The sequence below is a fragment of the Stegostoma tigrinum genome, chromosome 48, assembly GCF_030684315.1.
Source record: "Stegostoma tigrinum isolate sSteTig4 chromosome 48, sSteTig4.hap1, whole genome shotgun sequence".
NCBI lineage: Eukaryota > Metazoa > Chordata > Chondrichthyes > Orectolobiformes > Stegostomatidae > Stegostoma > Stegostoma tigrinum.
Window position 1 is genome coordinate 3125582 of NC_081401.1, and position 16597 is coordinate 3142178.

At 46.1% G+C, this 16597-nt stretch overlaps 1 protein-coding gene across 1 annotated transcript; it reads left to right on the top strand.

Moving 5' to 3' along the window:
- Positions 1 to 6820: 6820 nt before the first annotated feature.
- Positions 6821 to 15374, top strand: LOC132207470 (gastrula zinc finger protein XlCGF49.1-like). The gene is made up of 3 exons (XM_059643110.1): positions 6821 to 6829; positions 10821 to 10961; positions 14964 to 15374. The coding sequence occupies exons 1-3, from the start codon at positions 6821 to 6823 to the stop codon at positions 15372 to 15374; spliced, it is 561 nt and encodes a 186-aa protein (XP_059499093.1).
- The last annotated feature ends 1223 nt before the right edge of the window (positions 15375 to 16597 follow it).

Sequence of the window (16597 nt, forward strand, 5' to 3'; positions counted from 1 at the left end):
GCAATGGTTGTGGGGATAGCAGAGGCATAAAGAGGGGTTAGGGACAGGGTGAGGCAGAGAGATAAAGGATCCCAGAGGACCAAGGAGTTGATGGCTCTCCCAGTCTTTCCTTCAGAGGAAGCTAAAATGGGGATTCCTCAGGGGTTCGCCATGTACAACTCCCACCTACACTGGAACACTGACGACCAGTTCATCATCGGAAAATCCTGGCCCATCTCTCTCTATTATTCCATGGATCAATTCAACCCGCTCACTATCTCTCTGTCTTTCTTTCTAACGCTCCATCGTCCACATCTCCATTCATCTTTCCCTCCGTCTTGCTAACACCTTCCACCTTCCTGTCAGTCCCTTTGCCTCTCTACCCTTCCCTCTGCATTCCTGTCCCTCTCTTTGCCATTCTATCCATCCCTCTACCCGTCATCATGCAAGCTGTCATCATTTCAGCGGAGATATGAATCAATTTGTTGCCAGACATTCCTGTGTATCTCTTCAGCACTCTCTCAGTTCATCTAGGCTAGGTTAACACTAGGCCTGAGGTGAAGCCTGGGCATCACCTAACCTGATTGTCTGTAATGGAGACACTCTCAGTCCCGCACAGCAGTCGGGTTATCTGTCAAAATAGGCCCAAGGTGGAGCATGGGCCTCGTCTAGTCTGAATGTATGTAAGGAAGACACTCGGCCCCACACACCAGATGGGTGATCGATCAGCACTGAAGCCAAGGTGGAGCTTCCCGCAGCAGCTTTGTTGTAAAAAACAGGTGCCGTCTCAGATAAAATAGGAAACATGCCTGAGACAATCAGCTGAATCCAATCCCCATCACATCCTCGGCTGGATGATTAATTCAAAAGATGGAAAATTGTGGATTTGATTTAAGTAAATTTCAGTGGGGTGAAGGATGTCTGCGGCAATGTGGTTAGTACTGGCCTTTTCATTGGGACAGGGGGTGTCCATGATGGTGGAACAAGGAAATAACACCACTCGAGGAAATGTAAAGTGTTCAGAAATTGTTCGAAGACAGACAACAGCACGACTGTTTCCTAACAGTGTCTCTGTTTACAGGCCAGCTGTGCACTTTCCAATTTACTGCAATTCTATACATCACATAATGCGTCCCCTGAATTCATGCTCTCTTCCTGTAGACATAAATTAATCCCCATATTAACCCAACTGCCCTCCTCTTTCCCCATAGCTCTGTGTCAAATGCCAAACTAACCCCACTGCCCCACTCTGTCCCCGTCGCCCTGTATGAATCCCAAAATAATCTCAATGCCCCGCTCACTCCCCATTGCCTTGTATCAATCCTAAAATAATTTCACAGTCCTACTGAATCTGCATTGCCCTGTTTCAATCTCAAAAGTAATTGCACTGCCCTGCTCTCTCCCCATTGCCATGTATTAGTTCCCAATTAATTCCACTAGCCCACTCTCTTTCCACAGCCCTGTGTCAATCCCAAGTGGAGAGTGTGATGGAAGCAGGTCCAATTGAGGCTTTTGAAACTTTTTCTAAGTACTCTGGAAATGAATGATAAACTGAGTGAACACAGAAACTAGGATCAAGAGTAAGCCATTTTGCCTTTCAAGTCTGTTCCACCATTTAACACGATCACTGCTGGTCATCCAACACAGTCCTCTGTTCCCATTTTCTCTCCTAAATCCATTGATCCCTTCAGCACTGGGAATGACATCTAACTCCTTGAAAACATTCAATGTTTTAGCCTTGGCCACTTCCTGAGGCAGAGGATCCCACAGGCTTCCCAATCTCTGGGTGGAGACATTTCTTCCCATCTCAGTCTTACCCCATATCCTGTGACTGTGACAACAGACCCCAACTCTGGTTTCTGGACTCGCCTAACCAGGGGAAACATCCTTTTCTGCACCATGTGTGCCCAGCCCTCTTCAAACTGTGTAAATTTCAACCTTCTGAGGACAGGGGGAATATAGGACTGCTCCGAGCCCTGAAGCTATCACAGAAAGAATCACAAATTGGATTGCCCAATCCGGCAGTCTAGCAGACATCAGGATGGGCTGAGTGGCCTCCTCCCAACCCTTAGCAAATCTGCGGACCCTCTGCAATTCTGTGTGCCTGCTCCATCAGTGACCATCAAAGTGTTGACCAGTCAATGGGGAACAGGACACGTGTGGAGAATCCCTACCCACGCGCACCCCCCCAACATTGCAGAGAAAGACACACACACACACACACACAAACACACACACACACACACACACACACACACAATAACGAGTGCTTCCAAGAGAAACGGGATCAGTTCCAGGTGACAATGTGCTGTGAAACTGGGGGCCAGCTGTCCCAGTTGCTGATCACTGTCCCTAACATACAGGCTCAATACACAGTGATTGTCACCACTTGGACATGCAGAGGGTTTTTATAAAATGCTCTCCTTCAGGGCTCTGAATGTTCAAGGTCAGGGGACAGTGAGACTTTCCAGTTGGCTCAGGGGTGGGTATTTTCTATGCATTGCTGGACAGGATCTGCCCCTTACAGACACAAACAACTCAACCGAACCAACGCCTCTGATTCTAACTTCGACAGATTAATTACAGGGATGTGGCACAGGAATCGAGGGAGCACTGCTCTGTCGGAGGGTCAGTGCTGAGGGACTGGGCACACTCGTAAGGTCAATGCTGAGGGAGGGCTCACTGTTAGAGGGTCAGTGTTGAGGGAGCAACTCTCTGTCGGAAGGTCAGTGCTGAGGGAGCACCGCACTGTCAGATGGTCAGGCCTGTTGGAGGGGGTGCTGTCAGACAGTCAGTGCTGGGGAATGTCAAGCGTTGTGGGGATGGTCATCAGAGATGAAAAGCGATGAGATTTCTACACAGGTCTACCACTTCAGATCCTGGCTCCAAAGTTTGTGGGGAGGGGAAAGTTGTTGAGAAATCCCTGAAGATGAGGAGAACGGGGACTGAGTCTGCAGAGAGTTGCTTGGAGACTCAGTAATAACCTCAGGCCAGCGATGAAGCAACGGGTGATTACACCCAGCCATTTGAAACACAGTGAAACCACAAAAACTCCAATGTCAACCCCCAGCTCCATGGGAAAATACAGTCTACATCCGGCTGCTGGAAACCAGCCACAATTAATGGTAATTGCTGGAGGGGGAGCTGGTATGTGGCCAGTGACTCGTTCTGTCTCTGTCTCTCTCTCTCTCTCTCGCTCACTCCCCACATCGCTGAGTCACAGGATAGTGACCAACAGCTCCACATGATCTGGAAACATGGCCCAATTCCCCAGGCAGACCCCAACACCGGAAAAGTGTGCTCAAGTGTAAACAAAGCAGGACTGCGCGAGGATACCCAGACCCAGAGGGTTGGGGAGATGGGGGCTAGTGGAGAAGGACAGTGTATCTAACACACCATGACTCCCTGGTCCCAGAATGGGGAAAGGAAAGGTGTATCTAATGCACAACAAACCTTGCTTTCAGTGGTCAGCTTCGGTCTGGATGTTGTCGAGTTTCTCAAATGTTGCTGGAGCAGTCCCTATCCCAGGTCCTGGCGCTCACGGCCTTGTGAATGACGGCATCTTTGGCGAATGGTTTGATGTGTTGGCCAAGCCTTGGGTCTAGAGCGACCAGCAGTGGGGTGGAAGGCAGTGAGCCAAATCTATGGTTGCGGCCTAGGGGTGGTTGGACTCCAGACAATTCCAGCATTCCTCCATTCACGAGTCAGGCCGAGAGGCAATGGGTGGAGGGCTTTGAAGAATGTTCAGGCAGAAGAAGACTGATACAGAGAGAGAGGGGTAGAAAGATACAGAGAGACAGGCAGAGCAAGAGAAAGGCAGACAGACAAAGAGAGAGAGAGAGAGAAAGATAGACAGACAAATATAGGTAGACAGCGAGAAAGAGAGACAGCGATGGGAGAGAGAGAGACAGGTAGAGATAGAGAGAGGGGGAGATAGAGAGAAAGAGAGCTGTAGATAGAGACAGAAAGTCAGAGAGACAGAGAGATTGCCAGAGAGATATAAGGAGACAGAGAAAGATGGGGGAATCCGGCAGAAGATGCAGAAACCTGAACACATGCACAAACAGGTTCAGGAACAACTTCTTTCCAGTTATTATCAGACTCAAATAGCCTCAAATAAAGTAACCTGCAAGGTAACCTGTATGTCTCTATGTCTTTTTGATCTGTGCATCCTTTGCTTGCTGCAATCTGCCTGTTACTGCTCATAAACAAAACCTTTCACTGTATTCCGGTACAGGAACAGATAATCAAAATAGAAAAGAATCAAAACAAACAGAAAGAAAGACGCAGGCATAGAGAGACGGAGAGTGAGAGAGAGAGAGAAAGATAGAATGAGAGAGGGTGAGAAATAGTCAAAGAGAAATAGAAAGACACAGTGTGAGAGAGACAGTATGAGAAACAGGGGCAGATGCGTAAACAGATGGATAGATGTAGATAGGAGAAGAGACAGAGAGAGAGAGATATTGTCTGCCTGACAGACAAACAGAGACAAGGAGAGAAAGACAGGGTCAGAGTGAAAAAAAGCAGAGAAACAGAAGGAGAAAGTGGATAGAGAAGATAGAGAGAAAGACAGGAAGACAGAGAGAGAGGAGCAAATTACTGCAGATGCTGGAACCTGGATTGATACCAACAAATGCTGGAGATCACAGCAGGCCAGGCAACACCCATGGAGAGACAGCAAGGTAACATTGCGAGTCTAGCTGAGTCTAGACACAAATATTAGCTTGCTCTCTCTCCATGGATACTGTGTGACCCTGTGATCTCCAGTATTTGTTGTTTTTAGGAGTGACAGAGAGGTGTAGTTAGATAGAGATTTAGATAGAAAGAGAGATGCTGCCAGACTGGAGAGTTTCAGTTCTGTAAAGATATAAAACAGTCTGGGTTTTTTGCCCCTGAGGGCAGAGGAGACTGAGGGAAGAAGTGAGTGAGATTTAACAAGTGATCGGTGAATCTGCAGTCTGACTGAATCACTCCCGAGTCCCTTTAGGATCGTTCCTGAAATTCACAATCCTGGTCAGTCGGTCAATGAGACAGCACATCCTTCTTTCCTGCCCTGCCTGGCCACACATGCACACACAAGAAAACCCACAAAAACAAAGACACACACGCACACAGGCAGATACACACTCCACACAGACAGGCACCAAAGACGCATTCACACTCATTGAAAGCAAACACACACTCACACAAACACACAGTGAAAGCAATCACACATAAAGAGACAGAGGCACGCTGGGAAGGGAGATTAGCATTGTGTGTGGGAAAGAGGTGCTGGGTGTGCGCGGGAGGGAGGAGGAGAGAGGGCAGCATACAAACTACCTGAGATTCACGTGTGTGTGTGTGTTTGTGGGTGGCGAGAGAGAGGCACGCATTCACACAGATCCCCCGTCATACATATACTGTCTCTCAAGTCTCTCTCTCACCCCCTACACCCACCCGGGGACTGGCCTTTCTCTCTGTTTTTTCGAGGTTGGTTTTGGCGGTGAGTAGGGAGAGTTTGTCAAAGGGTCCCTGATGAAGCTCTGAAAGGTCATCCTATGGTCCCATTAAAATCCATGAATGAGGTGTTTGGACACCATTTTTCCCTTGCCAATCCTTGGTTGAGCCCTGGGCTTCTGGCCCATGCCATTCCTTCTTCATAAGTAAGAGCTAGGCCCAGGCTTTTATCCACTCCTAGCCCTTCAGATTGCTCCAGATGATGACTAGGCCCTAGGCCTCTTACTTCAGCCCCTCCAGAGCCTCGACACCTCTGCCTGCACAGTGGGTGTAGTGGGCCATGATGTAGCAGCCATTGACATGGCCTCCCAATGTGCATTGCCCGAGGATGGGGCAGAGAGTCCCTGGGGATGCCCATTGCCCTCCTTCTCCTCACTGGAACTCAGCGAGATCTGGACATGGCCCAGGTTGGTGCCCAGGCTCCAGAAGCTGGTGATGATGAGCTGCAGCTGCTGGTGGAAGTGGTGCTTGGTCTCATTCGGCTCCCCAGACCAGGACTAAGAGGGCTTTCAAGAGATGGCAATCATGCTCCCAATCATCTACACCACTGTCAGCGGTGGGCAGCGTGGGTAGCTAGTGATGGGCGTCCAGGATCCCTGGAGGGCCATCATGAAACCGTCTGCTGGAAGGGATGAGAATTGGTGTTGTGGGCTGGGGAGGCTGCACTCAACCGTGGCACAGTAGTGGCCCAAAATGCAAATTCTGCCAGATGGAGCCCTCAGTCGTAGAATTTCATTGAACTCCTATGGTGTGGAAGCAGGCCTTTCAGCCCATTGAGTCTACACTGCTCGTCCGAACAGTATCCCCCACCCAATCCCTGTAACCCTGCATTTCCCATGACTAACCCACCTAGCCTGCACACAGTGGGCACTTTAGCGCGACCAATCCACCTCATCTGCACATCTTTGGACTGTGGGAGGAATCCAGAACACACAGAGCAAACCCGCACAGACACAGGGAGAATGTGCAAACTCCACACAGACAGTTGCCCGAGGGTGGAATTGAACTCAGGTCCCTCTCGCTGTGAGGCAGCCATGCTGACCACTGAGCCACTGTGCCGCCCCAAATCACCCACATCCAATTGGTTGAGCAAGCCTAAAATGAAACCACAGCCTATATTTCCCTGCACAGGGTATCAGCTTGGCGCATTCAGCACTAGGCCAGTTATGAAGCCTGGTCCTATACTTCCCTGCATTACATTCACTACTGCGAGTGAAATTGTCTAATTGGCTAATCCAGCTCTAGGCCCTTAATGCAGCCTGAGCCTATATTTCCCTGCATTGTGGAGATATTGGCTATTTGACTAACTCAGTACAAGGCGTGAGATGCAAGTTACACTTGCGTCATGGCCAAGGTGTGAGTGAGGGTGGCTCATTCAATCTATCACTAAGAGAAAGAAAGGCTAATGAGGCCTGGGATACATCTTGGGTCTTTTATGCCCGCCTCTGCATGTGTTGATGTGGGTGGTGATGATGGTCACTTAATCCATCCAACACTGGGACTGAAATCAGCTAATTCAGGGCTAGGGCCAAGATTCTACCTGGGCAATATATCTCTAACCCATGGAGCTTAACTAATCCTGGATCAACTCTAAGTACTAGGCCCAGGATCGGGATCCTAGGCCCAAATTTCCCCGTTCTGTTGGTTTCAATTCATCCGACATCACCGAATGTAAGATCAGTGTAGGAATAAGGCAGGAAGTGGAGCCTTAGACTCTCCTACTCTTTGTGCGCATTGTTACGAAAGGGGATGTTGAACCCCTCTCATTATTAAACCAAAACATGAGCCCCAATCTGTTATTATATGGGAGTACAGGTTCTCTGCTAATAAATGCCCACCGAGAGAAGCCTGTATTTCCTCTCATGATCTGTTAAAAGTTTGGTTAAAAGAAAGAAAATCCTTTATAAGTAACAAGAAACAATTTATTTATTTAAACCTCACAATGAACAAATTAACAGAATTACTAACAAACTGAACAATTCCACACCCCCACCCAACTACTAACGACTCCCTAACTGGCCTGAACTATACTGGAACACTGTTCAGATGAACTCAAGTCTCACTTATATAAACGCAATTAATAAGACAAAAATAAATTCAAACTTAATATCTCCAGTTTCACACAGATTGTCTTCTGGAATGCTCTCCCTTCTCTGTTACTCCACAAATGCCTTTCTTCTGCTGATTCTGCTGTCAGGGATTTTTTTTTCCTGTAACTGCTTCTGTGAGGAATTTTAGCTGGAAATGCCGTGGTACCATTTTAATTAAACAGTGTTTTCTCTCAGGGGTAAGAAGTGTTAGCTCCTGGCAGTTGGCTCTCCCCGATTCTCCAAATGTTCCTTCTTTATACTTGTGATGACTTAACAATATTTCTTATGTAGGATTGGTTTGATGATGTCAACACTGTTAGATTTAAGTTTCATAGGTTTTCAGTACCTATTAAATTGCTTGGCTAAACTTGAGAAGACTTGCTGTCATCATAAAAATGCTGCTTTTCGATACAAGAAGTTACTATTTGGACATTCTCTGTGTGTACCTGCAGTTCAAGCTGCTGGTCAGACATCCATTTTTAACTCTAAGCACTGAAAATAACACCTACCTTTTAAAGGGACAACACAGTGCTTTTCCCCATTTCACAATGTTACACACACCAACTTCGAAACAAGAATGTATCTAGCTGTGAGTGCTGGGGTCCTTAGTTCCAGATCATTCCACAAAATCAACTAGCACTAGGCCCAAGATGAAGCCTTGGCTTACATTTCACTGCCTTGCCAGTCCCAGAAAGAAAAGCCAGTTAAACCTGCAGTTGAGGTATACTGGTCTGAGTCACCTACTTCAAATCAGATGACTGGTATGTTCATTTCCAAGGGTTACTGGTTTTTACTCCTGGATAGGAATGAGATCGATAATCTCAACAGTACTAGGCCAAGATAGAACTTGGGACTTTCCTGCTGTGTATGTCTGTGCATGTGGGGAATCTCAGTCCTACATCTGGATCAGCAAGCACTAGGCCTGAGATAGAGCCTGCACCTAAATTTCCCTGCCTGGGTCTCCATAAGTCTCACACTGGGTGGAATTGTTAAATCCAGTGCTAGGCTGGAAATGGAGCCTGAGGCCTACATTTCCCTGCATAGGGCTCGAACAATCCTCACACTTGCTGAAATTGGTAATATCAGCCTTAGATGGAGAAATCGCAAGTCTCTTCGGTACATCGCAAGATGCGAAGAGGAGGATTTAGGTCCTGATCAAAAAGCAAGTCGAGCAAAAATATAAATGGTTAGGAGCAGGTTCAAAGAAGTGCTGGCAGTTAGAGATTAATCGCTTAAAATTTGAGAGATACTTACATACAGTTCTAGGAGTTCCTGAGCTAACTAGACTGACAGATTGTTAGATCTCTCGAGGGTCTCATTCATCTAATATGAGCCCATATTAGATATCTGCCAAAGAAGAAGCAATATTCACAGTCAAATACGCTATGCTTTCCCCACACTGAGGCCAGTGGCCACAGTACGTTAAATACACTGTCCTTTACCGCTAGGGCCAGGGCTCATGGTGCATTAGATACACTGTCCTTTTCCCACTCTGGGGCCAAGGTTCAGAGACTGTTAGATGCACTGTCCTTTCTCCACTCTGGGACCGGTGTTACAGTGTGTTAGATACATTGTCCTTTCCCCACTCTGGGACTGGTGTTACAGCACATTAGATGCACTGTCCTTTCTCCCACTCCGGGACTGGGAGTCATGCTGCATTAGGTACAGTGTCCTTTCCCTGCTCTGGGACAGAATGTCACAGTGCAGAGATGGATAGTGAAGTTCAAAGGGAGACAGATGGTGGAGGCGATAATGCTGTCAACAGGTTGATTTACTCAGTGGGAGCTTGTTGAAGTGTCACTGATGGATTAAGCGATGGATGGACTATCGTGGAGGTGACAGAAATGAAGAATGAAAAATTGCAACTGATGAGAGATAATGGCGTGGAAAGCAGGACAGAATTGTTGCTAAAGAGATAGAGACTGTCAAATAGATATCGAGAGAAGGATAGACAGGACGTGTGAGAGACAGAAAAAAAATAGAGAGCCATAGAGCACGAGGCAGTGAGATAGCAGTGACAGACTGAGACAGAAATAGAGTGGGGGAGTGAAGAGAGAGAGAGAGAGGTAGAGACAAAGGCAGCTATTGAGAGTGAAAGAGAGAGAAAAGGTCAGAGAGACAAAGGAAGAGATACTGTGAGAGAGGTCACGACACAGAGATAGGGAGAGTGAGGGACAGACATAGTGACGGCAAGAGAGAAAGAGAGAGAGAGGGAGAGAGAAAGACTTATAGTGACTGAGACAGACTGGGGATAGATAGAGACAGATCACAGACCTGTGTGCTTTGCTGCTCCCTGTTTCCCTGTTTGACGTGTTCTCAGCTTCTGACACTCCATGTGCGATAAGCTGTGTGATGTGACTGTCAGGGATTAGCTGCAGTTTATGGCTCATTGCACCCCAGGCCTGGCACATCTTTGCCAATGGGAAATGGGTGCAGACGTAGCCTGGGCACCCGGGCTCCAGCCCAGACCACTGGGCCAGGAAGCAGTTTGAATCCCTGTCAGAGCAACACTGGCACCATTATTCTCTGGGGGGGAGAGAGAGAGAGAGAGATGCTACTGAAAGGGAAAGAGAGACACAGAGAGAGAGCCTGTGAGAGAGATCAAGACAGCAAAGACTGGGGGATAGAAATAGGGAGATAGAGAGAGAGAGTCATTACACTCTACAATTAAGGGACAGACAAGGAAAATTGAAAGAATCAGAGAGAGAGAGAGAACAAATCACAAATCTTTGTGTATTGCTGCTGCCTTTCAGGAATATCATGGAGAGAGATAATGGGAACTGCAGATGCTGGAGAATCCGAGATAACAAAGTGTGGAGCTGGATGAACACAGCAGGCCAGGCAGCATCTTAGGAGCACAAAAACTGACGTTTCGGACCTAGACCCTTCATCAGAAAAGGAATGTAATGGCCCATGTGCCTGGATGAGCGCAACTCCAACAACTCTCAAGATGCTTAACGCCATTCAGGCCTGCTAATTGGCACCACACCCTCAAAAGTGCACTCCCTCCGCCACCGGCATTCAGAAGCAACAGTGGATGCCATTTACAAGATGTACCACAGAAAGTCATCAAATATCTTCAGACAGTGCTTTCCAAACCAATAGCCACTTCTATCTAGAAAGAGAAGGGCAACAGATACATGGAAACGCCACCCCTTGTGAGTTCCCCTCCAAGCTACTCATCATCCTGGCTTGGAAATATATTGGTCATTCCTTCAGTGTTGCTGGTTAAAATTTTGGAATTACCTCTCTCAGGGCATTATGGGTCAACCTTATAGCAAGTTGACTGCAATAGTTCAAGAAGGCAGCTCACCCCCACCTTCTCAAGCGCAACGAGGAACGGGTAATATAGAGCATGCCACACCCATGTACCATGATGGAGTAAAAACATTGAGGGTAAGAGGTATTAGATTTAAAAGAATGATGAGGAGCAATTATTCCCTCAACTGCTTATGAAATGATGCTGTTCGTTCCCCCAGAGTGTTGTGGATGACAGCACATTAAATAAATTGAATGAGGATAGAGATAAATTTTTAATTAGTAACTGCATGAAGGGTCATGATGGTCAGGCAGAAAAGTAGAGTTAAGACTGAGATGAGATCAGCCCTGGTTATATTAAATGACAGAGTTGACTCGAGGTGTGAATTGCCCAGTCCTGCTCATTAATCTCACATTCCTATGGTGGTATGGAGGCGAGATTCCTTCAGCAATAGCATTAGAGTGTGCCATAGAGAGGGAGACAGACAGGGAGATGGAGATGTTTTCCCTAATTGCAGAACAATTAATCCTCGTCTGCCCAATTCTTGAGGAAACCGACATCCAGCAGCTGAGAGCTGTTTGGATAAGGTGTGAGTTGTGAGCAGAAGCCTGTTTGAGCATCAGATCTAGGGGTACATGGGTGATCAAAGAGGTACCATGAATTATCTCACACTTCATGTTATGATCATTATTGAGGTGAAATGGGTGTTTGATGATGTTGGCAGCCTTAGCGTGGCAGCAAGCATATAAATGGAGTCCATGGATGGAAGGTTGGCTTCCATGATAATCTGGGCTGGGCACACCACCTTCTGTAGTTTGCTACGGTGCTGGGCAGAGCAGTTGCCGTACCAGGCTGTTATGCACCCCAACAGCATGCTTCTAGTGGTGCATCTGTAGAAGTTGGTGAGGGTCCTTATGGGCATGCCAAATATCCTGAGCCACCTGAAGAAGAAGCAGCATTGTTGTGCTTTCATGACTGTCGCATCTACGTGGGAAGTCCAGGATAGCTTGCCTGTTATAGTCACTCTGAGGAACTTGATGCTTTTTACCCTCTCAAACTCAGTTCCATTGATGTAGATGGGGGTGTGTTCTCCTCCTTTATTTCTGAAGTCAACGATCAGTTCTTTATTAGGGAACACCAGCAGTCAAGGGAATTCAGCTTCTGATCTGTGGGTAAGCATCCTCCAAGATGGACTTCGAGATACACAGCAACGCAGAGTCACCATCAGTGACTGATAGCCAAGTGTTGTACACATGAGGACAGCCTCAAACGTGACCTTTGGTTCTCTCTCTCCCACACACAGTTCTATATGGTAAATCATTTCATCCAAGATATTTGTTTATTTGCAAATATATTCTATCTTGTTCAAGATGTACCAATTTTAATCACAGTCAGTCTGTGTGGCATTTTATAAATTCCTTCTTGCAAAACAGAACCAGCCTGACTGCAGAGACAGATCCTGGACAAGGTCATATGCTTAAAATGCAGTGTCGAACGTGAGATGTCACCTCTTGTATACACTGAGAAAACCTTTAATAATCTCGGAGCAGTGACTTGAAACAGATTCTGGATTTTGCATCTTAATCGATTGAAACTTGCGTCTCCTTTCTGAGAGATTAAAATGTTCCACAGGAACAGCCAGCCATTTTAGGTTAGTTCAATCCATTCACATCAGTTGTTCGATCCTGCTTATAAACTCTGCATCTGCGTGCCCTCCTCTATCACCGCAACTGGTCCGATTTCAAATAAACCTGTTGGACCATAACCTGGTGTAGTGGGATTTTTGACTTCGTTCACCCCAGTCCAATACTGGCATCTCCACATCACGAACACAGAGGGTGGCAGATTGCAAAGCCCCAGTTGTACAAAGGAATGATGTAGATATGCCGGTGTTGCACTGGGTTGGGCAAGGTCGATGAGTTGATCTATCTATATATAAATAAATACATGTATCTATAAATCAAAATCGCGCATTTGCAGGAATAACGCGCGCCCTCAGTTGTGGAGTTTCACCGTTGGCCAATGAGAAAGCGGGGAGGATCAGAAGCACGCTGGGCGTCTTGCCAATCAGCGCTACCCTAATGTCTGAACGCGGAAGTTGGACAGTGCGCTTTTGATACTGCTCATTTCGGCTCAGCCAAATTGGTGGTACTACTCCTCTCTCCCTGAAGACCCAGACGGAAACACCCTCTCCGGCCAATCGTCTATGAGCTTAACACTGCTCTTCAGTTCTTTTCTCATTCGCAGTTAAATTGTAGACTTGCTAGTATTGAACGGTAGGGAAGTGAAGGGAACGTGCTGATTCTGAACAGGTTGGTCAGGTCTTCTCGTCACCGATACTACAAGGCCTGCTGAGCTTTTCCAGCAATTTTTACTTTTGTTTGTGACATATTTTTACTCACTCGGCTTGGCACTTATTTTTTCAGCGAACGGAGTGGTGTCTTAATGTTCACAATTGAAAGGGTGATTTCTAGGCAAGAGCTGACGTGATGAGTCATTAAATTAATATCAGGTTGAGCTATGCCTTGTTTCGTTTTATTGTATAAATTTGATTTTATCACACTATTATAGCATTCACGAGTTGTTTCCACTCTTCATTGAATCCCTATAGTGTGGAAAGAGGCCCCTCGGCCCAACAAGTAAATCAGAGCATCCCACCCAGACCCATTCCCTATTACCTACCTAAGCTACACGTCCCTGAACACTGTGGACAATTGAATATAGCCAATCCACCTAGCATGCATATCTTTGGACTATGAGCGCGCAAACCAGAGCACCTGGAGAAAAACGGACGCAGACACAGGGAGAATATGCAAACTCCACACAGTCACCTAAGGGTGGCATCACACCCTAGTTCCTGGTGCTGTGAGACAGCAGTGCTAACCACAAAGCCACTGTGCTGCCCTTGTATGAGAGTATTGGTGTGAAATTCTGTATTTCAGTGTTGCACTCATTATGATATAGGAGTCCATTTCAGCAATTTGAATCTGTGCCAACTCTCGAGCATTCCGGTCTCTCTCATTCTCTCTCTATATCTCTGTTATCCAGCAAGTTAATTTCCCTCAACTGCCAATCCAATTTTATTCTGAAATCTTTGTTGAATCTTCTCAATTTTGAATCAGTTATTTAAATTGAATCTTACTGCTTCCTCATGCTGAAATGTCCAAGTTGTGACCAATTGATGCCTAACTAACATTCTTCCTTACATCCCTTCATGTCTTTAGACAAGTGTCACGGTTCAATTAGTTTGAATATTTTTAAACCAATGATATATTCTGAAGAACAAACATTCAACTATGCAGTATGAAAAAAGCTATTCGGCCTATTGAATTTGCACTGACAGCAAAGAAAAAACTGAAAATTAGCATCACCTTTAGAATATTTTCTATAGAATTTATATCTTAAACTGTGATGTTGGTGACTTTTTAACCTGCTTTCACAGGATAGAAGAAGGGGAGGATTTGAAGAAAGAAATCTGAAACTAGCATCATGTCAAGATCTGAAATCTATCAATTTGTCTATGGAACCTTTATCTATGAAGAGTGAAATATTTCTCTGTTCTGTCTGCTTCAGAGATTTAAAAAATCAACGTGACAGGAAAAGGATTGTGATACACACATACCCGAGTGAGTGTGTTTCAGTGCACCAACAGTGAAAAAAAGCTTTTAACCAGTTAAACAGCCTGAAAAGAAAATTGAACAATTCACACCAGAGAGACACCATTCACATGTTTGGTAGGTAGACAAGGTTCAACTGATTATTAAACCTGAGGAGAGAATGAGAACATTATCAGCATGAATAAATCCTGGAAATGTGGACACTGTGGGAAGGGGTTACTCCCTCTATCTGCACTTGAGGTTCATGAGCATAGACACACTGGAGAGAGGCCATTCACCTGTTTTGTGTGTGAGAAAGGATTCAGTGCTGTCTGTGATCTGCTGACACACCAGAAGGCTTACATTCACCTCTGACTGTGGGAAGGGCTTTGCTGATATATACACCCCCATGACACACAAACGAGTTGATAACCAGAAGAGGGTATTCCCCTGGTCTGAGTGTGGGAAGGTATTCACCAATTCAACCAACCTGCTGAGACACCAGAGAGTTCACACTGGGAAAGGCCATACAACTGTTCTCAGTGTGGGAAGGGTTTCTCCGATTCACACGCCATCCTGCGACATGATCGGATCCACACCAGGGAGAGGCCGTTTACTTGCTGTCAGTTCCCTGACCTGCAGCGTCACCAGCAGGTTCACACTGGGGAGAGGCTGTTCAAATGCGTTCAGTGTGGGAAGGGATTTGCTGAGTCCTCTGACTTGATTATTCACCAACTGATTCTCACCGGGCAGAGGCCATTTACCTGCTCTCGGTGCGGAAAGGGCTTCTCTAATCCGTGTGCCATGCTGCGACATGAATGCATTCACACCGGGGAAAGGCCGTTCGTCTGCTCTCAGTATGGGAAGGGATTCTATCGTTTACCCAGCCTGCAGAATCACCACCGTTTTCATACCAAGGAGAGGCTAATCAGCTGCACACAACATGGGAAGTGATACACTTGATGAACAAGGCTGCAGGAACACAAGCGAGGTCTCAGTTGACTGCAGGAGTGTATTTTGCTGTTCGTGCTGCTGCTTATCACATTCAGGACTGAATCGTGTTCATTGTGCCAGTGGGTGAAGTTGAAGATTCAGAGCATGTCTCTCGACTGGCTGGCATCCCTCACCACTTTGCCTCCAATGAGGTGGATGCCTCAAATTTCATGCCACTTATTGAATGAAGTGAAGACTTGGACAGTTGGAGTTCTTTATTTCATTCTCTCTAATAGTGTGCCATGTTGGCATGGAGATGGTCACATTGTTTCATTCAGATGGGTGCTTCTCACAGAAGGCACTTGGAGATTTGTAAAGTTGCACCTCCTTTGTAATCGCTAAGGAGAAAACAAGTTGAGTTTGGAGCTGGAAGAAAAAATCTCCAATGAGAGAGAGTGAAAGGCAGTGAATTCCATGATGGTAGGGAGCTATCATAAGGACAAATGAATGAGGGCCAGGAAGGCCATTCACCCCTTTGAGACTCGCATTACCCTGTGATAAGATTATGATTAATCGGATTATCAACTCTACTCCATGTTCCTGTTGAACCCCTCGAAGATGTGTCATCAATGTGGTCAAAAAGATCTTAGGTAGAACTGGTATGTTCAGTGTGAAAGGGTGGAACATTTAAAGCAAATTGCAGGAGATCAAGAAGTAAATCAGTGCTGATAAAAGTATCTGCTATTTCTCCAGGGAATGTCACACCAAAGAAGAAAACCTCTGAGAAACCAATCCTCTCTAATACATTTACCATGGGCGATAATTAAAATGAGGGGTGCTGAAACATTTATATTTTCAGGAAAATCTCTCCAGATGCCCAAGAAAGATTTTTAGTCTGAGTTGCAGGCTCAGCATAAACCTTTATAAGGAAAAGCTTTGGACATTTTTGTAAACGTTAATCATACTAATACAGATTTATTGTGGGGAAATATGTGTAGAAGGCACTCATCAGAGCGTAGCCGGAATATTGTGAAGTTTTGAGCCCCTAATCGAAGCAAAGATATACTGGCATTTGGAGGCCCTCCAGATCCTGTTTGTTAGTCTAATACCAGCTCTGGAGGGACTGTAGAGGAGAGAATGATGACATTAGCCCTGCTCCTCTGAGGACATAGAAGAATGATATGTTACCTCACTGAAAAAGAGAAGATTGTTAGGGGATTTAACAGGGCAGATGTCGAAAACTT

What these genes read in the sequence shown, in the direction of transcription:
- LOC132207470 (XM_059643110.1), top strand. An exon ending in ATGGAGTAAAAACATTGAGG is followed by an intron (nt 10,962 to 14,963) that starts GTAAGAGGTATT and finishes AACTGTTCTCAG; the next exon opens with TGTGGGAAGGGTTTCTCCGA.